The sequence below is a fragment of the Phasianus colchicus genome, chromosome 3 (assembly GCF_987193195.1).
Source record: "Phasianus colchicus chromosome 3, bPhaCol1.hap1.1, whole genome shotgun sequence".
Taxonomy (NCBI): domain Eukaryota; kingdom Metazoa; phylum Chordata; class Aves; order Galliformes; family Phasianidae; genus Phasianus; species Phasianus colchicus.
In genome coordinates this window covers 421,943-449,294 of record NC_143438.1, presented here as the reverse complement: position 1 = coordinate 449,294, position 27,352 = coordinate 421,943, and the positions used below count along the sequence as shown (strand labels likewise).

The following is a 27,352-nucleotide window of genomic DNA, read 5'->3' as shown; positions in this document are numbered from 1 at the left end:
TACATTTCAAAATAGCTATCATTCAGCATTTTATTTTAGACTATAATTCTTTCTATTTAGTGTGACTTATCTTAAACTGATGCACAAAGAGAAATAATTTACATTATTCGTGAAACAATCGGGTTATCTTTGGAGATGATGCCCTTTTGTTTGGGAACTTAGTCCTGATAAGCAAGGAAAAAAAGGTAATTAAATGCAAGTTTAAAGTGAATATGCCTGGTCTCTTCAGCAGTACTGCTCATGTACTTCTGATTTAGATACCATATTTATATGTCTAGATACATTTCCTATGGCTGGCAGCATTAAATTTATAGCTCACAGAAAGAAAATGTAATATAGAAAACTGTTCCCTTGTTGTACTTTAAACATTAGGAGAAAAATACAAAAAAAAAAAAAAAAAAAAAAACAAATGGTGACAGCTTTAGTTATCTAACATAGCTTAAGGATGACTCTTGCCAAACATCCTCTTTTCAGTACAGGCTTTCTTGCTGTCAGTAGCACTGATGATTCTTTAGTAGTCCAGTTCCACTTGAAGTGGAGCTGCTACTTTCAGGTGGGGTGAGAAGAAAGCTGCAGGAGGCACATGGTGTCTTTGACATGGTAGGAGAAAGAGAAGAAATTGGAAAAGCCCATCAGACCCTGTTACCTGCTCTGGTCATCCGTATTGCTCCTGTATTTGAACAAGGAACTGGATCTGGAGTCCGATCCATTCTCCAAACATGCTCTCAATTCTTTGTAGACTAGAGAGACCAAGAAATAATACTTGTCCTTTACGGATGATTTGGATGAATGATGCAGACATTATTTTGATTCCTTTTTTCTACCACATTCAGTGATTTCACCATACAACAGAATAAATAGTAAATCACCAGTGACCTGAATTATTCATTCCTTTAATTATGTTTCAAAGATGTCAGAGCCCTAAAAAATGATATGACACGTACAGAAGTAAAATAAATGATAACACGGGCAGAAGAGAACATAAAATTCAGAGCTCAGAAGAAATAATAACAAATCAATCTAAAAAAATTTTCAATTTTAATTCCTCTTCAGCCAAGCCTATACTTAAGACTAACTAATCATTTTAATCATTTTTAATATTCGTTCCCAACTATGCTTACTTTCTGTATATTCTTGCCATACACTACTCAAGCGGAAAAAGAAACACTCTCGCTGTGACCATCTTATGACATTCAGAAAAAAAAACTTCTAAGCAGGTTTCTGAAGCTAGATCAAGGATCAGAGACACATCTGTTCTATGATAACCCGTAGTCCTTAAGTATCTACAGCAACTGCAATGTCAGACACTTTGGAGAAAGCCACAGGAAACACTGGAAAAGTCAGTTACAGCATTTACCACCGGGTAAGTTTCTTTCTGACCCCTATTAATGAGAAGCCAACTAACTTTGAAGCAAGCTCAACCTCATCTGTTCTGAGGTGTGTATTTTTAATGCTATAACAACTGTAGTCTTATCGTAAGACGTATAAATGTCTTCTATGCATTCTGCCAAGTTCTTAACCTCAATGATACTCTGTGACACTGAGTATCACTTTCAAACTGAGAATACATGAATCTGCCTCATGGAATCAGCCTGGTGTCTGCTTCTCTATTCATTGAAGAAGAGGCAAACAAAGATACACAGCAGTCTGAGTGCTTACGTTACACTTTCTGCCTCCACTACCTCAACAGAGTTAGTAAGACTAGCACCTCAGTGGCAGATGTATTACAAGCAAGTCTCAAAAAAAGAAGTTAACTCTATTTGCTGTATGGTTCTTTCTTTCCTCATGATACTTCAGCCAGAGCAGTGACTGTGCTCCATAACCAAGCTCCTCTGGAGACTGCTGATCAGAAAGAGGAGTAAAGCATTGATAGATGTAGCATGCAAAGATCTGAGCTTATGCTTACATGACCTTCTCATAAACACCAGTAAGTAGTTTTGGAATATACAATATACACACAGGAAAATTCCCTGCATGTGAGACAACCATTAGAAGTTCTTCCTGATAGAGTTGAACAGTGTTTCACTGGGGAGAAAATGGGAAGTGAAAAAGAAAGGTAGCAAGGCATAGACTCTGCTGGTTTTCAGCTCAGACATTGTTGCCAGGAAAGATCAGAAATGGCAGAAAAATAAGATACAGTAAATATGAAAGAGGACAACTTCTGCTATGGCTGAGTCTGGATCAAAAGCTGTGCGACACATAGAATTCTGGGTTCCTAGGCTCAGAAAAATGGAATATCAAGATGATCAGTTACGCTTGTAAAACAAACAACTTCATCTTACAGTGAAGAATTGTACCCTACTTAAGAGGATAATATAAAGCTACAGCGTATCTCATGCAAGGATTTCCAGTGGGTAAGTTAGCCTTTCAAGTCAGTAATAACATATGACCATAAGCATGTGAGTGGACTCTTTTCTGGTCTAAAAATGAGTCTGACATTTGCAACTTCCAGAAACTGATTCGACTCAGCTGCAAGGTACACTTGTAACATGCATAACTGTCGGAGAAAGGACCATGGGAGACAAGTCTCATGCTATCATGATCAACAGGTCTCAACTTTATTAAGTATATCGTGGCTATTTATACATGAAATAATTAGCTCATACATATTGCAAAAGCGAAGCTCATGATTGGAAATTCCTCTAATACCCTTGAAGTGGCATTTGTCTGCTTTATTGTTAAGTACTACTCTATTTATACATGTTAACAGAGCATTCTGCAAAACACTCCTTAACCGTTCACACAGGTGCTTAGCCAATCAGAGCCATGAGATGTTCTTTCTTCTTCTGAATGTGTCCTTGGTTCTCATGCTGCTTATCTTGCTCCACAGCTGCTGCTCTGTGCAGCCCCCCGACTCCAGCGCTGCTGCTCTGAACGGTTTTTCCTTACGTTCCCACATTTCCCCCTTTTTTGTTTATTTGCGAAACTTCTACCATACTATAAAATAATAACACTAATAATATTAATAATGCAATCATTATAACTCAATCAAGGCCTCGATTGACAATACTATAAGTGTGAGAAAGGAAACAAGGCAAACATAACATCATGACAAGAAATACTGTTAACCTACTAAAAAGAACAAACACGTGTTTGGTCTGCAGCCCAACTTTCTGCAACCTGGAAATAAATCCCCAAGGGCCCCATTCTGTGCTAATCTCTAACTGCTTTGAAAGAAGTCTTCAACTTTTATATATTCTGATATATTGATTTTGAAAAATCACTAAGATTTGTACAACAGATGCTTTTAGAGTGCTCATGATTGTGCCTTTGGGCTAATAGAAAATTAATAGTTGAGGAACTTTGCATGCCAGATAGAACTAGGGGCATTATTACTTACTGACCCTCGAGAAACAACAACCTGCAGAAAAAGGGTGGTGAATGCGACAGGCAGTGCCAGCAGGGCGTCCCCTGCTTCAAGGTGCACTTTTCCTCTCTCACCCACCACAGATTCTCTCTTTCTTTTATTCTTCTCAGGGTCCGAAGATACTTTCCATTTGTACACTGCATCCGCATGGCCAGTGCGTGATACAGAGGCCAAATGGAACATCTGCTTGCAGAATAAACTATCAAGGTTAACTCTCTTAGCGTGTGCCTTTGTCTCAGGTGCTGCATGATCATATTTTAAATTCCTGAATATTGGGATGAAAGAGAGTTAATCATTCTATAATATAGGGTCATCCCTTTGCTTGGGATTCCTTTCCAGGTTTTGTCTTAGCACTATTAATACATTAAAATAGCTATCTCCATAGATTTCAGCATTAGTAACATTAAATCCTGTTAATTCACATTCAATCTATTACTAAAAAGGAAAGAAAAAAAATAAAAAATAAAAATAACAACCACACAACAACGGTTACTACTCTGTTATTTGCAATACAACAAGTTACAAAGCAAAACCAAATAATAAGAAGCACATAATCCCAATCACTATGAGTTCATGGTCGTTTCAAGCCTGGTTTCAGTTTCACATCCTGACACCGTTCTTTTTGTGGGTTCCGTGAGCTGCAATGGGAGTACGCACAACCATACCCCCTTTTTCTTTTCAAATTGGGAAGGGAATTCAGGACCAAGCCCTGTCCCCACAAATAAGAAATATCCCATGAGGCAGTGAGATAGGAGTGTTGGATGATAGAGATCCCTTTGGGTTTGTGTAATTACACCATGCCGTTGCGTTTTGGTATACAGGATGGCTGGCATTAACAGTTATTGGGTATGAATAATTGGCGCCTGATTTGCCTGGACTGGCACGGTATACACTCATCCAATTAAAGTCACCACAACCGGATTCTCGGTGGTCCATGTAAGAGGTAGCGGGAAAGTCCAAGCAATGGCCGTCACACTAAAGGGTGCTCGTTAGTAAGAACAAGGCCGAGCTGGGCCAATATGTCCCTGCCAATCAGACAGGGAACCGTGGGCGGGAGCGGTGCAATAGAGAACACTGCTGTGGCTCTTCTGCCATCTATTTCTACTGTAAGGGTGGGGGTTCGGTTAGCCAATGTCATTCCCCCGACCCCAGTTACAGTAGTCGAAGATTGAAGTGGCCAGTTAGACGGCCACTCTCCAGGAGTAAGGATCGATGTATCCGCACCTGTGTCTAGCAGTCCCATCAAAGTAACGTTATGATCCTTGTAGGATATTTTACACAACTTTCTGGGACGGGATGCAAGATCGATGGTGAGTAGGGTCAGTCCTCCAGTGGAACCGAAGCTTCCTTGGTCCCTTGGCAGACAGCTCATCGGCGTTAGTCCTTTTGATAACTGTGGTAGTGGGACGAGTTGAGCCAATCGTTGACCTTTCTGTATCTTTATCGGAGGGTATAGAGTATATACCATTATCACAATTTCTCCTTGGAAATCAGCATCAATCACCCCAGGTAATACGAATAACCCCATCATGCTTGCAGATGATCTTCCTAACAAAAGTCCTCCTGTTTCTCGGCCCTGGATGACGACAGGACCAAATACCCCAGTGGGCACTCGATGGGGCTGACTTGTCAGGATAGTGACATCTACTGAGGCTGCCAGGTCCAAACCGAGGCTCCCTCTGGTGGCCGGTTGGAGCTGCTGTTGGTGGGGGTTGTCGATGCTGCAGCGGCCATTTGTGTCTGGGCGCAGCCGCTGCTCGCGCTGTTCCTCCCGTTTCCCGACTTCCGACGGCAGGCTGTGGCGTTATGCGTGTTGGACTGACACTTGCCACACCAAATCCCAGTCGCTCGGCACTCACGACGAATGCGTCCCGTACTTCCACAGCGAAAGCACTTCAGGCGGGAACTGTCGGAGGAGCGAGGGACTGCCGTGGCTGCCGCTTGGAGGGGCGCAAGGGCTGCTAACACGTGTGAGTGTGCTGATTGTGACTGACTCTGAAAAACCCTTGCCTGTTCTCTCAGCCCTTCCCCTAATGACTGCAAAGCATTGACTAAAAGGGCTTGCGATCCCGTCGGGATAGAAGCAGCCTTCTCTAACAGGTCTGGAAGCGTCCAATCCCCAGGCATAGTGTTAACAAGGGATCGGGTTGAAGAATTACCATTCTGCAATACACATTGTCTAAGCAAAGCTCCCTGCATGTACTTGGGCACATCAGCCCTTTTTATGGCCTCCATAATCTTGTCCACAAAGTCACCTAACGGCTCATCCCGTCCTTGTTTTATGCCCATATACATAGGTGTACCTCCAGGGGCTTTTATCTTATTCATGGCTCTCCTGGCTGTATCCATACTTTCCTGACAAATATCAGGGCCAGCAAGTGCCTGTGCCTCCGCCCGTACCCATTGACCAAGGCCCAACAGGTGATCAACTGTGACCCCTGCTAGCGGATCCCCAGGACCCCTTTGCACTGTGGTGGATATTGTAGCCTCATGCTGCCAGTGGGCGTTAAACAAGAGCAGCTGATGGGGGGTATATATTAGTCTAGCTACTGCCTTAATATCTGCAGGCAGGAGAGTATTTGCACTAAAGATGTAGTCTAGCATTTGTTTAACTGGCTCACTAGTCACCCCATAAGACCCTACTGTGGCGCGCAACTGAGAGAGCATTTTCCAATCCAAATTATGGATTGTAGCGTTCATCCCTCCTTGTGGTGAGGGCGTATATACCACCGGGAACGCCAGCTGCTCCGTTGCTGCCTGTAAGAGGTCGGCATCGCCCTCCTCCATTCCCTGTTTGGCTAACATGGACCACATCTCCCGCCTTCCCCAAACTATAGCCTCTGCCAGATCTGACTCGGCCCCTGGGACAAGTTCGGAGTTCCGTGGCGCTTGCACAGAGACTTGAGGGGGGATACGCCGAGGTTCCTCCCCTGCGGCAGATGCAGAGCTGCTAGTGTCCGGGGACTCGCATGGAGGCGCTGAGGGCTTAGATACGGGTGGCGGTATAGTTAGCACCGTAGAGGAAGGAGGAGGGGGGGTGTAATGGCTGAGCCCATAATCAAGGTTTTGCTGCTGCGCCGCTTGAGCACCCTGTGCCGCCCTCTTCTCGGCCTGGGACATCAACAACTCATTATGAACCGCTTTCCATAACTTAGTCATCTTTTTTGCTGGCTTATCCTCATCTAAAACTAACTCCCACAATTTATCCCCATAACGTCTCCACTCTTCCAAAGTGTGTACTGAATGGGGGTTTGTAAAAAACCCATAAGAAACTGCATGGCTTAACAATACAGGGAGATCCTTTTCTAAATCTATTCCCTTAAACTGCCGCTTCCTCAAGAAGACGGTAAATAATTCATATGCTGCTTGCCTGTCCATACTCACGTCGGTACCGTTGCAGACCTCCAAGCTTCGGCAGCACGTATCGGCCGAGTCCCACCGCTGTGATCGCTCGGGGCGCGGAGTTCCACAAAAATTTTTTCTCTGTCGCCGTCTGTCTAGCTGCGGGACCTGAACCCAACGTAGTCCCCCTCTCTTAGCGTGGTGTCCGGACGTCAGGGTCACCATTTGTCGGAGAAAGGACCACAGGAGACAAGTCTCATGCTATCATGATCAACAGGTCTCAACTTTATTAAGTATATCGTGGCTATTTATACATGAAATAATTAGCTCATACATATTGCAAAAGCGAAGCTCATGATTGGAAATTCCTCTAATACCCTTGAAGTGGCATTTGTCTGCTTTAAATTGTTACGCACTACTCTATTTATACATGTTAACAGAGCATTCTGCAAAACACACCTCAACCATTCACACAGGTGCTTAGCCAATCAGAGCCATGAGATGTTCTTTCTTCTTCTGAAGGTGTCCTTGGTTCTCATGCCGCTTATCTTGCTCCGCAGCTGCTACTCTGTGCAGCCCCCCGGCTCCAGAGGTGCCGCTCTGAACAGTTTTTCCTTACGTTCCCACAGGATGCCATTGTCCTTCTTGGCCACCCAGGCACACTGCTGGCTCATGTTTAGCCGATCGTCAACCAACACCCCCAGGTCCATTTCCTCCACACAGTCTTCTAGCCACTCCGCCCCAAGCCTGTAGCGTTGCTTGGGGTTGCTGTGGCCAAAGTGAAGGACCTGGCATTTGGTCTTATTAAACCTCATCCCATTGGCTTCAGCCCAGCTATCCAGCCTGTCCAGATCCCTCTGTAGGGCCTCGCTACCCCCAGGCAGATCAACACTTCCAGCAATCTTGGTGTCATCTGCAAACATACTGAGGGTGCACTCAATGCCCTCATCCAGGTCATGAATAAAGATATTGAAAAGGACAGGCCCCAGCACCGACCCCTGGGGAACACCACTCGTGACCGGTCGCCAGCTGCATTTAGCTCCATTGACCACCACTCTCTGGGCCCGGCGCTCCAGCCAGTTCCTTACCCAGCCAAGAGTGTACCTGTCCAAGCCACGGACTGCCAGCTTCTGCAGAAGAATACTGTGGGAGACAGTGTCAAAGGCCTTGCTGAAGTCAAGGTAGACTACATCAACAGCCTTTCCCTCATCCACCAGGCGGGTCACTAGATCATAGAAGGAGATCAGGTTGGTCAAGCAGGACCTACCCTTCGCGAACCCATGCTGGCTAGGCCTGATCCCCCAGTAGTCCCGCACTTGCCGCGTGATCTCCTGATACCCGATTTCAACTCAAACATAGGACCTTTTCTCCCACAAATACCAGGTTTCCCCCCTGAAATAAGACTTTTCTCCCACAAATACTAGATTTCTCTCCCCAGACTGGACATTTTCTCCCAGAAATGCCAGTTTTCTCCCAAATATAGAACATATTCACCCAGAAATACCAGTTTCGTGCCTCGAAGGAGGGCAGTTTCTCCCAGAAATACCTGTTTTCTCCACCAAAATACATTTCCTGCTACAAGTACCAGTTTCTCCAGCAGAGTTACGACAGTCTGTCCGAGATATACCAGTTTTATCCACAGAGACAGGACGTTTTCCAAAGAAATACCAGATATCTCCATCAAAATATCGAAGTTTCTCCCACAAATGCCAGTTTTCTGCCTCAAAATAGGCAAGTTTCACCCACAACTACCTGTTTTCTCCACTAAGTTCGATGTTTTCTTCTAGAAATACCCGTTCTTGCCCCAATACTAGAACAGTTTCACCCAGAGATACCAGCTTTCTCCCCAGATATATGTCATCTTTGGTAAGACATACCAGTTTTCTCCCAAATATAGAACCTTTTCTCCCAGAAATATCAGTTTTCTCCCCCCAGATTGGACATTTTCTTCCAGAAATGCCAGTTTTCTCCCAAATTTAGAAAATATTCTCCCAGAAATACCAGCTTCGTGCCTCAAAGGAGGGCAGTTTTTCCCAGAAATACATGATTTCTCCACCAAAATTGGACATTTTCCTCTACAAATACCAGTTTCCCTCCCAATATTAGGACAGTCTCTCCCAGAAGTGCCAGTATTCTCCCCAAAACAGGACATTTTCTCCCACACCTACAAGTTTTTCTGCCTCAAAATAGGCAAGTTTCTCCCACAAATACCTGTTTTCTCCACTAAGTTCGACGTTTTCTTCTAGAAATACCCGTTCTCGCCCCAATACTAGAACAGTTTCACCCAGAGATACCAGCTTTCTCCCCAGATATATGTCATCTTCGGTAAGACATACCAGTTTTCTCCCAAATATAGAACCTTTTCTCCCAGAAATATCAGTTTTCTCCCCCCAGATTGGACATTTTCTTCCAGAAATGCCAGTTTTCTCCCAAATTTAGAAAATATTCTCCCAGAAATACCAGCTTCGTGCCTCGAATGAGGGCAGTTTTTCCCAGAAATACATGATTTCTCCACTAAATTGGAGGTTTTCTTCTAGAAATACCCGTTCTCGCCCCAATATTAGGACAGGTTCTCCCAGAAATACCAGCTTTCTCCCCAGATATATCTCATCTTCAGTCAGATGTACCACTTTTCTCCCAAATATAGAACCTTTTCTCCCAGAAATATCAGTTTTCTCCCCCCACATTCAACATTTTCTCCCAGAAATGACAGTTTTCTCCCAAATATAGAACATATTCCCAGGGAAATATATATAAAATATTCTCATAAGGAATATGTACCAAGGAATACCCGATTTCAACTCAAACATAGGACATTTTCTCCCACAAATACCAGGTTTCCCCCCTGAAATAAGACTTTTCTCCCAGAAATACCTGTTTTCTCCACCAAAATACAACATTTCCTGCTACAAATACCAGTTTCCCTCCAAATACTAGGACAGTCCCAGAAGTGACAGTATTCTCCCCAAAACAGGACATTTTCCCCACACATACCAGTTTTCTGACTCAAAATAGGCAAGTTTCACCCAAAAATACCTGTTTTCTCCACCAAAATAGGACATTTTCTTCTACAAATACCAGTTTCCCCCCCAGTGTTACGACAGTCTCTCCCAGAAATACCAGTTTTATCCCCAAAAATGGGATTTTTCCCCAGAAATACCAGATATCTCCAACAAATAGCGAAGTTCCTCCCACAAAGGCCAGTTTTCTGCCTCAAATTAGGCAAGTTTCACCCACAACTACCTGTTTTCTCCACTAAGTTCGACGTTTTCTTCTAGAAATACCCGTTCTCGCCCCAATACTAGAACAGTTTCACCCAGAGATACCAGCTTTCTCCCCAGATATATGTCATCTTTGGTAAGACATACCAGTTTTCTCCCAAATATAGAACCTTTTCTCCCAGAAATATCAGTTTTCTCCCCCCAGATTGGACATTTTCTTCCAGAAATGCCAGTTTTCTCCCAAATATAGAACTTATTCCAAGAGAAATATATATAAAATATTCTCATAAGGAATATACACCACTTGTTCAAGGAATACCCGATTTCAACTCAAAGATAGGACATTTTATCCCACAAATACCAGGTTTCCCCCCTGAAATAAGACATTATCTCCCACAAATACTAGATTTCTCCCCCCAAATTGGACATTTTCTCCCAGAAATGCCAGTTTTCTCCCAAATACCGAACATATTCATGCAGAAATACCAGTTTCGTGCCTCGAAGGAGGGCAGTTTCTCCCACAATTTGTCCACCAAAATTGGACATTTTCCTCTACAAATACCAGTTTCCCTCCCAATATTAGGACAGTCTCTCCCAGAAGAGCCAGTATTCTCCCCAAAACAGGACATTTTCTCCCACAAATACCAGTTTTCTGCCTCAAAATAGGCAAGTTTCACCCACAAATACCTGTTTTCTCCACTAAATTGGACATTTTCTTCTAGAAATACCCGTTCTCGCCCCAATATTAGGACAGGTTCTCCCAGAGATACCAGCTTTCCCCCAGATATATCTCATCTTCGGTCAGATGTACCACTTTTCTCCCAAAATAGCACCTTTTCTCCCAGAAATATCAGTTTTCTCCCCCCACATTCAACATTTTCTCCCAGAAATGCCAGTTTTCTCCCAAATACAGAACATATTCCCAGAGAAATATAAATAAAATATTCTCATAAGGAATATAAAGCACTTATTCAAGGAATACCCGATTTCAACTCAAACATAGGACATTTTCTCCCACAAATACCAGGTTTCCCCCTGAAATAAGACCTTTTCTCCCATGAATACGATATTGCTCCCCGCAGATTGGACATTTTCTCCCAGAAATGCCAGTTTTCTCCCAAATATATATATATATATATATATATATGTATGTATGTATATATATATATATATAAACATAATTTCCATCCATGAATAGAAATTAGGCCCTAGAAATTGATCTAATTGTTCTGCTACACTTGCAGGATCCTCAATTCAGGAATTCTTCTTGAAATTCCTGACTTTTCTTCTAGTAAAAACAGCAGGCATTATCATACCCTATTTCCCTTTGACCTAAGGAGACTGCCCCAAGTGGATAAAGTGAAGTATTAGTAATGTTAGCGTCAGAGAAAGGAAAACTCTCCAGGTCCCATTCACATTGCTCCAACTCCCTCAGTAATCGAGGGTGCATCCTCTCTCCAGGACCCTGCCCAGGACCAGCAGCACGGCCACTGCCCTTCTCTGGAGGGCAGGTGCGGCACGGTCACTGCTGCTTGCATTGCTTTAGAAATTGAAGGGGGGAAGTTATCTAAGGGATCCCATTTATGATCTTTCTGTTTCTCTTTCCTTTTTCTTTTGAACTTTGAATCCTTCTTGCGAGGAACTTTTTACTTCTTGCACCCATTAAGCGACATAAGCCAATTCTGTTTCAGAAAAGGAGTCTTACTGTTTACATATAAATACAAAGTCTGACAGGCCCAATCTTTGTCAGACCCCTGGTTTAGTCAAGATAATGAGGTTACCACACTCTGATTCTCAGATTTGGGGCCAATCCCTGCGGAGAACCTCGCTCCGATTCTCGGATTAATAGGGGTGTGCTGCTGCCACTTGGTCAAGTGCACAGGGCACCGCACACCAACAGCTCCCTGCCGAGACTCACCCGAGTCTCCACCGACCCCCAAGGCAAGAATTAAATTCCCTTACCTTGCTCCGTGCACGAAATTACCGGGTCTCCAGGGCTCAATACCCGTGCCTACCTGCCCCTTGGCTTTCACAGAGCCCACCTTTATGGAACAGCCTCGGTTTCTTATCGGCCGTCCCAAGGAGTCACCTCACCACCCAGACAGGATCGCTGAAATCAGCGGGGCGCACCTATCCTGTCCAGGGCAGTAGGGAGACCCTCAAAGAGGCGATAATTATCCCGGACAAGCCTCCAAATTGTTGGAAATATCCAAATAATTTTCCAGGACTGTTTCTCTGATAAAGCAGATTTTATTCGCAATTGCAATGGCGGGCCTCCTACAAGCAGGAGAGCTCCCAGAAAACAGCGTTTCACCTTGTATTCCCTATTCCCCAACGCTGATCTCTTTCTCCCCTGGTTCCTCATTGGCTGAGTACTTCAGGTTCACAATCTTCTCGACGCTTCACTAAACATGGAAACACTGGACAAACATAAATTTTTGCTGCATAAGCATAAATCAGTAGTTAATTAATTAACTTAATCCACACTGATCATTATTTTGCAGATATCTGCTTGTCCTTTCTACAAAGATCAGCTCAGGAGAAAGACAGGGGAGTATCTTGATGCCTGCCTGTCACATCCCAACTTCTCACAGAGTGAGGCAGTCTGGCCTTGTGCAGAGGCCCTGGCTTCTTTGATGTTTGCTAAATCTGTTTTTCTCTTGCTGGCAGTTTCTTATCTAACAGAACAACTCTACAATATGTTTTCTAATCCCTAACACACTATACTCGCATTGTTTGGACCATTTAACAACTATTCCAGTTTTGCAAGAAAGAATTAATCACATAATTCAGTAATAATGTTTTAAAACATGCCGCTAACATATACAGTATTTTACTTCTTAGATCAACTATTTCTAAGGATAAGTTACAGAATACAAATGCATGATGTTCTACTTCTTCAAACCAGTTGCTCTTTTTAATGTCAAATGCAGAAACAACATTCCATTCCCACACAGGCGTCAGTTATTTTATGCAAAATCTTTTTCAGGAGCAATAAGGAGATGTTCGAATTGCTTCAACTCCACGAACCGATCCGAGCAGAACAGAAGAACACGGACCCGGTTCTTCCATCCGTACGGACGGCACTCGTGCCGCCCTGCAGACGCGGGTCAGTGCAGCACGTGTCAGCGCGACAGCTGCTGTGCATCACTGCCCGAATCGCCGCAGCGCTGCTGGCAGTTACCGGCAGACACAAGCCGTTCCACTCCTCAGTACCAGCACAGACTTCATCGTAACGTGACCGTGCATATAACAGACGGCGGCGAGAGCCAATGAGAGGGCCGGATGGGGCAGGGCTGGCCAATAGGAGAGCCGGAGGGGTGGGGTGTGCGGGCCGCGATGCCGGGTTGGAGCCGGGGCCCGCCTGGTACCGCGGTGCCGCCCGGTGAGCGCAGCTCCTCGAGGCCCGTGCACTCGCACGCATCCCTGTGTGCGCGTAAATGTGAGCAGTACCACGCGGCCGCATGCAAAGACCTCAGTGCACACGGCCGTGTTCAGGGCTACCCGTGTAAAGTTCACAGAGTGACGTCAGGCTGCAGCTCAGCAGCTGTCACCTACATCAATGCTCTCAGCTCCCTGGGGTCACCCGAGCTGAGAACTGACACTGCCCTGATGGTGCAGCCTCCCAAAACCCTGAATTGCAACCCCTCTTCCTCTCCTAACCCCAGAGCTGTGCAGTCACCACCGTCTGTGACACCAAAATGCATCCTCAGACACACTGTGGATCTTGCCCCTCAGTCCCCAGCCCTCAGAATGCCTTGCATGCTGACCTCTACCTCTGTGCGCTCCAGCACCCAATAGAAGAGACTCCAGGACTAAACACTGCTCACCTCTGCATGTCTCCAGGTCAGGACAACCCTATTGAGCCAGCTTTTCAATTAACTTGGCCCTTCGCACATCCTTCTGCCACCAACCACCCCAAGGCTATCCCTCTTCTTGCCCTTGTTGGAAATATACAAATAATTTATCAGGACAGTATCTCTGATAAAGCAGATTTTATTTGCAATTGCAATGGCGGGCCTCTTGCAAGCAGGAGAGTGCCCAGAAAACAGCGTTACATCCTTTATGCCCTATTATTCAATGCTTATCTCTTTCTCTCCTGGTTCCTCATTGGCTGAGTACTTCAGGTTCGCAATTTTCCCAATGCTCAACTAAACATATGGATACTGGATAAATATAAATTGCTGCTAGCTAAGCATATATTGCTAATTAGTTAACTTCTCACACTTGCTCACTCAACACTTGGTCATTGTTTCTGCACATCTGCTCGTCCTTGCATAGAGATAAGCTTGGAAGGAGGACAGGGGGGAGTATCTTGATGCCTGCCTGTTGCATCCCAACCTACCCACAGAGCAAGGCAAGCCAGTCTCCTGTGGAGGCCCTGCCTGCTTTGATGTTTGTTAAGTCTGGTTTTCTTTTGCTGAGCTGCCACCTGCTCCCTGCCCGGTGGGTGCGCTTCCTTCGTGTGACTGAAGCAAACCGCAGCGAGTCCAATCTGTTTAACTCCAAAAAAAGCAATTCCAATATCCCCACAAAGCCAGAGGAGAGCTTTGATCCCGCTGGGGGACAGGGCAAGGGCTTTCACCCTGGGCCGGCTGCTAAATCATGGGTATTATTTCACATCCTTATTACTGTTTCACATTGGGGACCAGCGCAGCTCCCAGCGCCAGCATCCATACATGCATCCACCCATCCTTTTATAAAAAGAAAACGAGTCACAGCACTCACCGGGCACCTCCGGAGGCTGGGACCAGGACGGGAGCGTCGGTGCTGGGACTGCTCTCCCGGGACACCTAGGGACAGCCAAAGCCCAGCGTCGGGCACGGCCCCTCGCAGGGAGAGAGCAGCGCGGCTGCAGCTCCGCGCCTTCCGTGCCTTCGCGGAGGCTCCCAGAGCTCAGCCTAATATTAGACAGCGGGCAGACATCGCGGCGGACGGTCCGGAGAAGTGCCAGCGGGGCGCGGCGGGGGGGAGCGCTGCCATCCCCGGCACCGACCGAAGACGAGCGGGGACACGTCGTGCGGAGCGGGATCCTCACTACGAGGAGAGGGGAGAAACGGCACACTGCCAACATACGCGAAGAGCGGATCGTCTGCGGGATGGGAAAGCCCCGGGAGAAAGGGGAGAACGCAAGGAGCGATGGGGAAGGGGGCGGCCAGGGCAGGGGCGCGCAGCACCCCTCCCGCCGGGGCTGCCCCGCTCGGCGCCGTGGGGAAGGGAACGCGGGGGGAGCGCGGAGCGGAACGGCTCTTCGTCCGCCGCTGCCGGGGATGGGAAGCGCCGACGGGCGGCGAAGCGCGGCGCGCAGCGCGGGACGGGCTGAGCCGCTCCGCCGCTCCCGGCCCCGCCGCCGTTACGTAAAGCCCCGAGAGGCGCGCCGTGCCCGCCGCCGGGCGCCTCTCGGGGCTTTACGTAACGTCGCTCTCCCGAACGCCGCCAAATCTCCGCACCGCGGCACCCCGCAACTTCCTCGCGGCTCCCCGCAGCTCCGGAGCCGCCCTCCCCTCGCGCCACCGCGGCTCCCGCTCCAACTTCCCGGCCCGCCCAGCCGCGCACCCACCCGCCGCATCGCGCTGCCGCCGCGCGGCCCAATGGGGCGGCCGCAGGGAGCGGAGCGGAGCGCCGAGCTCCAGCGGCGTCGGCCGGAGGAGCGGCGGGAGGTGGGCCCACCCCCCCGTCCTACCTCTGCTGAGAGGGGGAGGGAAAAAGCACAGCAGAAGGGGCCGCGCCGGCTTCGGAAAGTCCGCGTGGAGGTGCGCGCGTGGGACCGCGCGTGCGTCCGCCGTGCTGGCAGGAAGCGGCTCGTCGGGGGCGGGCGTGTGGGGCGCGCGTGGCTGCGTGCCGAGAGCAAACTTTCCCCGCACGGACGCCTCCGAGTGCTGGAGGGGCGCCTCCTGGGGGTGAGGGCGGCGCAAAGGCACCGACGTCGCCTCACGCGGTGCGAGGCCCCGAAGTCAGAGCGGAAAGCGGCGGAGCGCCGCGGGGCTGCGGCGCGCTGAGAGCCCGGCGCGGCGGGAGGGCCCGCGCAGCGCATCTCGCTGGGAGCGGAGCGCTGCGGGGATCCGCCCGGCACCGCTGTCCTCCCGGCCCCCCAGCGCTCGCGGTGCGATGTGACACTGAGCAACGGTGACAGCCGGCGGCTGGTGGGTGCGTGTCGAGCACCGCTCCTGCGCTTTTAGGACCTTGCCGTCCCCAGACTCGCACGTTCCTGCCTGGAACATCTCTCTCCACCCCCCACCCCCCCAAATACATCCCCCTTATGGCACAGCTGTCGCTTTTACTAATTGTTCGTGGGATTCTATTTTTTCCCGAAGTCTTATTTCCCCTGAGAGGATGAATTAGAAAGTGGCCATAAACGATTTCCAAGATGAATTAATAAAAACAGAAGCGCTAATTGGGCAATGCATTTCAATACATGTGCCTGTTCAGCCCCGTATTTCTCTGAGAGCAGCCAGCTTCTCTGTTCCCCAGAAAAGCAGCAGGGTGGAAGGCAACGAACGGGATGGGGAAACTTCAGCACGTGCGCAGAGGTGTGGTGGGAGGGCAGAGCTCACTGCTGCCCACGCTGTTCTCAGCTCTGGGGGCAGGCGGGCACCTCGCTCCTTACCTCCTCTCTCCAGACCTATTAAAGGGTCTGTCCCCTCCTTCCTTATAGCCCCCGTTGAGATGCTCTCAGGTGTCCTCAGAGCCTTCTCTTCTCCATTCCCCAGCTCTCTCATCCTGTCCTCGTAGGAGAGATGTTCCATCTCTTGGTGCATTTTCATGGCCCTTTTCTGGATGCACTCCAGCAGGTCCATGTCTGTCCTGTACTGAGTGAGAACTCTGCACTCAGCTGCTGATCTAAGAGCCAAGGCCAGGGTCCCACAATGGGAGCAGTGAGGAGGTGAGCTGTTGTTGCAGGACTTGGGGCTGGTATCATTGCCCAGGGACAAACAGCATAGGCTGTGAAGCGTGAGCTCAGCTGCCCGCACCAGCTGGCCCATCTGGCACCAACAGTGGGGCCACTGCGTGGTGGTGCAACACAGAGCTGTCTGTCTGTTTTTGCAGTTATTGCTTGGGGGGGAAGAAAAATTCCCCTAGAACATGAGGTGTGTTATGGGAACCTGAATGAGTCCAGCCTCTTAGGCTGTTGAAAAAACTAGGCTATACAAATGAAATTTCAAAAATAATAGGTAGAAAATACAATAACCGTATAAATTCATAACCGAATAAATTCATAACCGTATTTTCTGGAACTAAGGGCTCAGCTCAGGAAAGCCTTTTAGGCCATGCTTGATTTTCAGTGCGGTTTGTGTCTCACTCATAACAAAAACATTGAAGTGCTCTCACCTTAAGAAGACCCGGCGTGGGGCTGTGAGGTCCTCTCCAATTTAGGCACCTTTAGTGCCCCTGCATTTACTGACCCCTCGGGCACCCTGCCTTTCCAAGGGCCTCACCCACATCCCACAGCTCTCTCCTGGGTCTCCCTGCTCCTCACCTCCATATAAGATGCAGCAATATTTTTCCTTGTCCTTGTACAGAAAGGCAGGTGTGTAGGTGTTTCTTTGCACCAGAGTCTAATGCAGCATCCACACACAATGTCTGCTCAGCCAGACCTCTCACTTATCCTTCTCTCCCTCCTCAACCCTTCCGTGTTTGTTATCTTGATGGTGGGTCTCTGTGCTCCTCTCATGCCTGCGGGCTCCTTGCTGCTCAAGCACTTCCTGCCATATTTCATGTCTTCCCCGAGCCTCTTCCCAACTGGCATTGAATAGAGTGCAGCAAAGACAATACAGAGGTCACCTGCTTGACACAGAAGTGTTCCTTCTCCCTCACAAGTTGTACTGTACTTCAGTCTAGTCTCAATATGTCACTTTTCAAGAGATGCATCCCAAACATGTCAACATACCAATCACATTGTATTTGATCACGGGCAGCTGAATTTTGCAAGACAACTGAAGTCAACACAAGCTGTGGTTCAGTGTTTTACAATCCTGCTGCTGTCCATAATAGCTGAGATTTCTCCCCAGGGTCAAAGCACCATTGTTTTCAGTGCATGCAGGGTTCTGTCTGGATAGCTTTAAGGGGAAAGGACTGAAAGGATATTCACCCATTCCCCAAATTATATTTGAAGTTCCCAGTTACTATTATTTATGAAGCAGTCTCCAATGCCTTTTTTTTTTTTTTTTTGTACGAAGTTTTCCTATGAAAAATTCATTTATACAGCACAGAATGTGTCTACAAATAATAGACACTCCAGCTCACCTGCCTCATTTCTACAGATGAGGCAAGCTCTACTTACAGCACCGTGGAGAAAATTAACAACACAGCATTATTGGTGCACATCACCCCTATGGCACAACGTGCACTTGCCCAATCATTCGTCTGTAGCAGTGTCATAGAGGAGAGTTTCCCGTTGTGCTAGAGGACAAAGAGTGCACCTCTGGACCTCAATAGGTGCATTGGCTCAGCGTATCTCCAGATGAATCCTCAGTGTCAAAAAGCAGCTGCCAAAATCACCATTATTTCAAGTTTGGTCATCAAGGTGTCCAGGATGAGATATTGGGCTGCTTCAAGGCGACCAAGGAATTTGCTTAGAGCAAAGCTGAATTTATGTGCAGGAAGGAAATGCTGACTTGACCACCTCCATCCTTTTGGGCTGTTGCTAAGCTGTTCTACTAAGTCTTCATTTTACATAGCATTGAAAAAGTCATGAAGTTCAGCGTTGGCATTGTCGTCACTCGTCCTCATAAAGGTGGCAAACTCAGAGGCATCAGAGCCAGAGGCAGTGAAGGCCAGTTGCCTTACGCTAAGGCAACCTCCATCGAGGACCAAAGGCAGCCTTGAGATGCTCAGCAGGTGGCTCACACTCAGCTGCTTTCCCATGCAGAGCTCCTCCAGCCTGTGTTCCCAGCCCAGTGGGAAGTGCAGCACAAAGCGGGCAGCATTTGGGCACAGTGCTGCCAAGTCCATGGCAGAGCTTCTGCTGGCAGCCCAGGAGCAGGCCAGCAGGGCTTCTTGTCTGCAGGCAGACAGGGAAAGCTGCTCCTGAATTTTCCCTTTTTTTCCGCTGGAATCCAGCCACGTGAGAGTGAATGCTCTCTTCTTGCACTGCTTTTTCTTTTCTTTATTTTTTGAATACAATGCAATGTATAATGCAATGCAGGCCAGAAGAGACAGCTGCCTCTTACGTGGCGCTTGGGGTAGCTCAGTGAAGAAGTGCTGATGGAGACCAGCTGTGAGGTCCTCAGCTTGGAGTCACGTCCTGCCAGGAGGGGCCATGGCACACATGGCTTACTCTCAACAGCTCAGAAATTAAGAGCAGCTCAGTGGCAGCTTCTGGCCCTACACCAAATCTCTAAGAGGAGGAAATACTGCATTCATCACTGACACTTAGCAGAGGGCTTTTGATTAAGAAGCTTTGGACACAACAAAGAAGTCTCTCCATAGAGGAGCACCCCCAGAAGCACACGGTATGGATGTGCTGGGAGCCCGTCCTCCTGCTCTTGCAGCGGGCAGCTGGGGATTGCACCCGGATGGCTTTTGCTCTGTGGCTTTAACAGCGGCTCAAAGGGTCCCCAGTAGTTCAGGTTTGAAGGAATGGCAATATGAATTGACATTTTGACTTGCTTGTTGTACGGAAGTTGTATGGAAATAAAGTGACCCATCATAAATCAGCTTTAGATTGCAGGACAAAATATCAATTTGCCTTGGTGAAATCTATTCTCCTTAAAAAGTCAAGTCAGCTCACCGAGAGAGAAAAAAGGGCCAGAAGACAAATGCTGCAGGACTTCAACAATCCACAGGGAGTTTGTTTTCACACTGTGCTGGGAATGCTTGCCAGCACCTTGCCACTGTGTTGTTGCGGCCGCAAATCCCACCAGCAACAAAAGCACAAAATCTGAACAAAGCAGCACTGAAAGAAAGCTGTGGCCACGTCAGATTTTTTAAAACAAAGCACTCGAGCCTCTGAAATCTTACGAATGAACCATCAGCTGTGCATGTTAATTCTGCAGGCAATGCAGAGTTAATCCACAGATTGCTTGCTTGACATAAGCTTTTCCTTACAGGCAGATTAACTTGGACTGGATCAAATTGACTGAGAGCCCTCGGCCACCCCATCACTGCATAAAGACGTTGTTCATAGAAACATCTCCCGGTCTAGAGACAACCAAAGCATGGAAGAAACACAAGCTAGTAAGCTCTCTGCATAGGGTAGAAGGTAGAAATCAGCATTGCTCTGCGCAATTCTGATTGTTCTGGTGTAAAAAGGATCCCCAGGGATCCCCAGGATTCCAATCTCCTCCTTTTTGAGAGATGCTTAAGATTCAGTTCAAACCTGTGGCAAATAGAAAGTGTTCGTGCTCATGTCCAGTCCCTGGGAAAACAGTGATGATTTTGTCATTGATGTCAATTAGAGAACAATTACTGCAAGACTCAATGGGCTGGGTAAGCAACAGGTTCTTCAGTCATTTTGTACATGGCCATTAACAGCTGTAATTTCTGCACTTTTGCCTGTGTTTTATGTCTATGTTTTTGCTCATAAGTCTCTCCCCCTCTCTATCAAACTTAACTGCATCTCTATTTCACTATTGCAGGAAAGGGCCACTTTCCACATAGCCATAGCTAATTAGCAGTGGATGAGCAATCAATTTTCCTTCCACACAGTAGTAAAGCAATACATTCTCATGTCATTCTATATTTCTGCTGGAGAAGCCTTACTGACACCACAGGTAGGACCACAGGGGTAGAGGAAGCTGAGTCAGGAGAGATCGATGGGGGCTTAAAGTGGGGTGGGAATTGCAGCACGTAATGTTGAACTAAAAACCAGTGCTCTGAAAACAGCTCAGAAGGGCTCATGGTCAGATGGTCAGATGGCCCTCTGACTTGTTTGCCCTCACCCGCTGCAGTGATTTCAGTGCCTTCGCTTGTTGTTAGTTATTTGGGACCCTGGGACAAGGGATCTCACATGCAGTCTCCAGCAGAGAAGCAGCCTGAAGAGGACTGCCTCATTTGCATCAGCTCTTGAAGAGTTTCAGTTCCCCAGTTTCGAACCCTCCTTTTGAGGGGTCACTTTTCCATACTTACATACACATCTCCTGGAAGGATACGTAGACACTGCTGCCTCCATTGGGCTGTGATACACTTTCCCATTAGTTATCAGACCCCTGCAAATACAGAATCACAGAATCAGAGAATCGTAGGGGTTGGAAGGGACCTCCAGAGATCATCGAGTCCAACCCCCCTGCCAAAGCAGGTTCCCTACACCAGGTCGCACAAGTAGGCATCCAGGCGGGTCTTGAACATCTCCAGAGAAGGAGACTCCACCACCTCCCTGGGCAGCCTGTTCCAGTGCTCCGTCACCTCACCGTAAAGAAGTTCCTGCGCACATTGGTGCGGAACTTCCTATGCTCCAGTTTTCGGCCGTTTCCCCTTGTCCTGTCTCCACATACCGCTGAAAAGCGTCCAGCCTCGCCACTCTGCCCCCCGCACCTTAGATATTTATAGACCTGGATCAGGTCTCCTCTCAGTCTTCTCTTCTCAAGACTAAACAGGCGCAGCTCCCTCAGCCTTTCTTCATAGGGGAGATGCTCCAGGCCCTTCACCATCTTTGTGGCTCTCCGCTGGACTCTTTCCAAGAGATCCCTGTCTTTTTTGTACTGAGGAGCCCAGAACTGGACACAGTACTCCAGATGAGGCCTTACCAGGGCAGAGTAGAGGGGGAGGATCACCTCCCTCGACCTGCTGGCCACGCTCTTTTTAATGCACCCCAGCATGCCGTTGGCCCTCTTGGCCACAAGTGCACACTGCTGGCTCATGGCCAACCTGTCATCCACCAGGACACCCAGGTCCCTCTCTGCAGAGCTCCTCTCCAGCAGGTCATCCCCCATCCTGTACCGGTGCATGCGATTGTTCCTCCCCAGATGCAAGACTCTACACTTGCTTTTGTTAAACCTCATCTGGTTTCTTACTGCCCAGCTCTCCAGCCTGTCCAGGTCTCACTGAATGGCAGCACAGCCTTCGGGTGTGTCAGCCAATCCTCCCAACTCCGTATCATCAGCAAACTTGCTGAGGGTGGCCACTACCCCCTCATCAAGGTCATTGATGAAGATGTTGAACAGGACCGGACCCAGCACTGACCCCTGGGGAACACCGCTGGTTACAGGTCTCCAACCAGACTCTGCACCACCAACGACAACCCTCTGCGCTCTGCCAGTCAGCCAGTTCTCAACCCACCTTACTGTCCACTCATCTATCCCACACTTCCTCAGCTTTGTTATAAGGATGCTGTGGGAGACAGTATCAAATGCCTTGCTGAAATCAAGGTAGACCACATCCACTGCTCTCCCCCATCCACCCAGCCAGAGGCAACATCATAGAAGGCTACCAGGTTGGTCAAGCATGACCTCCCCCTGGTGAGCCCAGCTGACTACTCCTGATAACCTCCTTTTCTTCCAGTTGTCTGGAGATGGCATCCAGCACAAGCTGCTCCATCACCTTTCCAGGGACAGAGGTGAGGCTGACTGGCCTATAATTGCCTGGATCTTCCTTCTTGCCCTTTTTGAAGACCGGAGTGACGTTGGCTATCCTCCAGTCCTCAGGCACCTCCCCCGTTCTCCTCTCAATGATGACAGAGAGCGGTTCAGCAATCACCTCTGCCAGCTCCCTCAGCACCCGTGGATGCATCCCATCGGGTCCCATGGATTTGTGAACATTGGTGTTGCCCAGGCACTCTCGGACCGCCTCTTCCCTGACTAGAGGGAAGTCTTCCATTACCCAGACCCTTTCACGAACCTCCAGGGTCTCGGATTCCCGAGGGGGAGCTTTTTCACTGAAGACAGAAGCAAAGAAGGCATTCAGTATCTCTGCCTTCTCAGCATCCCCCTTTACCAGAACACCCCCCTCACTAGATACATTCTCCCTAGTCTTCCGTCTTCCTTTTACTGTTAACATACTTAAAAAAGCCTTTTTTATTATCCTTTATCACCTTCACCAGGTTCAATTCCAGGCGGGCTTTAGCCTTCTTCATTGCATCCCTCCAGGCCCTGTTTTCTTGCAGATGTCACTCTGACAAGCTACTCTTTGTGCATTAAGCAACTCTTTTGTTCTTACTCTGGCAACCACCATGCACTGTAGCTTATTCTAGAACTGGAGCAAGTATGCTTGCTTGGCTGTTGCTCATTTCACCTATGGTATGGAACTTCTAGGCAATGTCATAATGTACAGACAGTACTTGCAGAGCCCAGAGAGACCTGCTTCATGCTGGAGCCCAAAGGGAGGCTTTGCAGCACAGATTGCTCTCAGCTGGTTCCATCCTGTACTGCATTCCTAGGGCTGGCAATGGAAAAGTGCAAACCCCAAGGATGCATATTCCAAAATGCAACCAAGTTAAGTAACCAGTTCACCAAAGAAAGCTTTTCCCCCCTTTTCCCATTTAATTCACCAGCCTCCTGTATACCTACCACTTTCGCATGTGTGATCTGGGTGTGGAATTATGCTGTGAATGGTTTCTCTGAATACATGTTCACTTCATGTTCAGTTGCAAACTGACTGCACTTGCGCCCAATTTTTGATTTGAACAAATTGATTGCACCTCAAGTTCGCTGGCTCACAAACCCATGCAGGAGGGAGCGAGCTCCTCTGGGCCTCCAACCACAGCTCTCCTGTATCATCACCCATCTCCTTGCTCCATTCCGACAACTGGGGTGGCACTGGCATCGTGATCACGTTCCAACGCTGAGTCGGTCGTGACCAGCCCCATGGACCAGCTCCAGCTGCACTGGATGCACCTGGCCAGGTGACTGCAGCCTTTCCCACTCCTACAGCCTCTTCCTGCAAACCTCACAGCTAAACACCAGCACAGCTCCCTGACGGCCCAGCTGCCAAAAGGACGTGGGGGCTCAGGATCTGCCTTGCCCATGGTACGAGAAGGGGTTTTACTTGGGGTTGGCTCTTGTCATGCACAGATCCCACTGGGCTTCTCATCCAAACGGAACTCTTATGAAGTAGAAGAACCGCACATGAAGAAATACTGCACTTACAGTCCCACCTTTCCTCAGACATTGATACGCCTGTTTTGTGGTTGTTGCTGTTGTTACTGTTGTTTAATTAATATTATTGTTAACCTTATTTTTGTGGACTCACTTTCATTTGGTCTGCCCAGCTTAAGAATGGGAAGAAGGAAGAGGAAGGGAAAAAAGGGGGGGTTGTTTCTGCGGTCACTTGTAGGGGCGTGACCTGATGTGTTTGTTGTGGAGCTGAAGAGCAGTCTGCTTCTGTCTCAGCTGTATATCGTGTCCTTTTTCGGGATGTTGCTCACCCTGCTACGTGCTTTAAAGTCTTGATGAGTTGCCACTCATTTATAATTTCAGAAAAACAGAAACATTTCAGAGGAGAGCCTTTTTTATATGTGCAGATATGGTATGGGGTTTCAGGGGCTGAAGTCCTTATTTTACAGAATGAACAATTATTTTGAAATCAAAACTGCGTAGGGATTTAGGAGCATGAATCTAAGTCATCATTCCTTTCAAAATTACTTTCTGGGGTGAGCTTTCTACTTGGACGCAGTGTGTTTTGCTGCTCTAGTAAAAAAAACAAAGAAACTTAAGTCTTCACACTGCACTACATACAGCAGTTCAGTTTCGTAAGTCTGAGGGCCTTCTGTGGTCAGGCTCTGCATTTTTGTTTTCCTTAACTTATGAAGCACCTTTCTCAGAATTGTTGATTTGCCATTACTCCATGCCTAGGTGTTGACTCACTGGCTTCTTAGAGACCCTTGGGAGCCTTAATTGTTGAGTTACACCGTACGGTTTAAAAAATGTAATTTACAAATAATGTTTAAACTTGCTTCTGGAACAGTAAACGGCCAAGGAGTGAGTGAGAGTCTGTAGTTTATTCAAGAGGTTCTGCTGCTGTTGTAAAATAGTTTTATTTTAAAATGACAGAGTTGAAAATAACAAAAGTACTAGTAGCAAAGAGTTCATTAAACATAATTATAGATCTATACACACCTATATAAATACTTTCTCATTACATTATCACAGTGTTAACCTTTTGGCAACAGCCTAAAGTAATACTTGCAGCTGAGAAAGAACTAAGGGCCAGATCATTGGCCAGCATTAATCCTCTTAGCACCACTGACTGAGATTTGCAAGGCCTGGAAGACAAAGGAGTTCCTGCTGAGATCCCAAAGCTGGAAACTCGGCTGCTTTGGACTATGAGCAAGAGTTTGTACTGTCGTTTTTAGTCGTCAGCTGAACAACACAACCTCCGACAACCCATGACTACTGAAGATCAGCACCTGACACCGTGATACCACTGATTGAGGAGCGGTGAACCACTTTGCTTTGCTGGGGTTGTAACCTCTCTGCCTGCCTCTCTTTCTCCATTTTTTAACATTTTCTCTGTATCTTTTTAAAAAATTCTTTTACTCTTTGCAGCAGCTGTTGCCTCCAGCTGACCCTCCGGATCCCCTACAGCAGAAAGGAGCCCCAGATCTCTGATTCCTATCACTCCTATACCAACTGCAAACAAATCCCCTTTCACAGATCTATGATAAAATGCCAATTGCATGCCACAAACAACATGCAGATGGTGGGAAATGCCAGAAGGAAAGATGCCCCATTACGCTAATTCAATCTCCTCTCTTTAATGAAGGAATTGGGACACAGCTGCAGCCCCATCCTGAGATGTGGGTTGCTACAGGATTCCTCGTTTGGATGCTGCGGGGTTAACCAGGAGCCACAGTCTGAGGGACACTCCTCATGTGCTCTGGAGATGGAAGATGTGCCAGAAGCAAAGACAAGACTTTCACAGGCAGCACAGGGGTGGCGTCTGGGCGGTGACACACAGAGCAGTGTCCACTGCTCTGGAATCTGCAGCAATGCAGAAGGGCTCAGGGTGCAGCACTGCGGCACAGCTCACTGAGGACCTGGGTTCACACCAGAGCCCCGGGTAGCTATGGGGGTCCTGGGACAGCGATGGGGGTCCTTTCAAGGACTGTGGGGTCTGTGAGATCCCAGGGGGGCCTGGATGGGGTTAGAGAGGTGCTAGGAAGGAAATATGGGTGTTCAGTGGGAGTGATGGGGGGGATACAGGGTGTTGTTGGGGACTACGGGGAACCTGTGAGATCCCAGGCTGGCTGTGTGGGAGGTGTACTGTGTTTGAGACAGTCCTTGAGGGGCTATGGAGCTCTGTGGGGGCTGTAGGGGATATAGGTACATGGGGGGATATGGGAACACAGCCTGCAGGAGCAGAATGCTGCTCAGGAGAACGCCAGATGTGGGCTTCAGGTGGGACATGGGGACACGCGGACATGGGTGGTATGGGAATGTAGGGGGAATGGAGGAATGTGGGGAGCATTTGGGGGTAAAAATGGGAGGTGTGGGGCAGTGTTGGAGTGGTTTTCTTTCTTCCTGAGAGGGACTGGGGGTCCCTGTAGCCCAAAGGTGGGGCTCTGAGCCATGACCCCATGTGAGCCATAACACAAGATGACCACATAACCCTGTAGGTGCATGACCCCATGGCTGCACGTGACCCAAAGCCCTGTGTGAACCATAGCCCCACACCACCCTGTGACTCCCTGACCCTGCCTGCCCCCATCATGCTGAGATCAGATGCCATGTGGCCCCAGAACTCTTGGATCCCTGCCCCCACATCACCCCTGACCACATAACCCCATGTGACCCGTACCTCCGTGTCAGCCCGTCTGTCCCTACCATCCCATCTGACCCAGAACCCCATAAAACTCAGTAGGTTTCTGTAGCGTTCGTGAAAGCTTTTGCTTTTTAGAAATGCACCTTGGGTGAGCAGCAGCCAGTTCTGAGGTACCTCTGTTGGTACAGACACAGACCTGACCTGAGACAAGTGGGGGTCTGCTATAAAGCCCATCTCAGTATCACAGCAGAACCTCACACCTGTTTGAAGCCACCTGGGATGTGATCCAGGTGTTCTTGTGGCACTCAGTGCTGATATCTTTCCTTTGATGGGTCCAGCTCCTCTGCTACAACCAGTGAGAAGATGACCAAACTCTGAGCCAGGTGGTGAGCCCAAGAAGAAGATCTGGGTAGCTCAGCCATATCTCTGACTCAGAGCATTTCTCCCCACTTGTTTGTATTGCTTGTTTCTGGCTTGATAAGCTCCTGCTGTCGATGCATTCACTTTCCATCGAGAATTTACAGGCAGCTGATGGATGGCAGCTGTGGCCCATTGGGACTGGGGACTCTAGGGGCTCCTATTCTGATTTTTTGGAGGGGTCTTATTAGGGTTAGGCAGTCCCATTGCGGTTGGGAGGCCCATTGGGCTGTAGGACGCCCTGGACTCCTGTTTTATTGTGGGGAGTCCTATAGGAATTGGGAGGGGCTGAAGGGTCCCACAGGTCCTGCCCTTTCTGGGGGTGCTTACTGGATTTAGGAGAGCGTGGGGAGTCCCATTGGGCTTGGGG

At 48.2% G+C, this 27,352-nt stretch overlaps 2 protein-coding genes across 10 annotated transcripts; both read right to left on the bottom strand.

Annotated features, from left to right (window-relative positions):
- Positions 1–378: 378 nt before the first annotated feature.
- On the bottom strand, positions 379–6,938 carry LOC149918357 (uncharacterized). Its single transcript, XM_090136768.1, has one exon. The coding sequence runs from the start codon at positions 6,932–6,934 to the stop codon at positions 5,012–5,014; it is 1,923 nt and encodes a 640-aa protein (XP_089992894.1). The 5' UTR covers positions 6,935–6,938; the 3' UTR covers positions 379–5,011.
- Positions 6,939–11,147: 4,209 nt separating this feature from the next.
- On the bottom strand, positions 11,148–16,188 carry LOC149918356 (uncharacterized). 9 transcript variants are annotated; one of them, XM_090136764.1, is made up of 4 exons: positions 15,614–16,188; positions 14,806–15,022; positions 14,659–14,723; positions 11,148–13,356 (listed from the first exon to the last, which is right to left on the bottom strand). In XM_090136764.1, the coding sequence occupies exons 1-4, from the start codon at positions 15,962–15,964 to the stop codon at positions 13,111–13,113; spliced, it is 879 nt and encodes a 292-aa protein (XP_089992890.1). In that variant the 5' UTR covers positions 15,965–16,188; the 3' UTR covers positions 11,148–13,110. The 9 variants fall into 9 exon arrangements, 4 of the variants coding, with proteins under 4 accessions (XP_089992890.1, XP_089992891.1, XP_089992889.1 ...); XM_090136765.1 differs by lacking the exon at positions 14,806–15,022; XM_090136763.1 differs by having other exon boundaries at positions 14,659–15,022; positions 15,614–16,183.
- Positions 16,189–27,352: the final 11,164 nt, after the last annotated feature.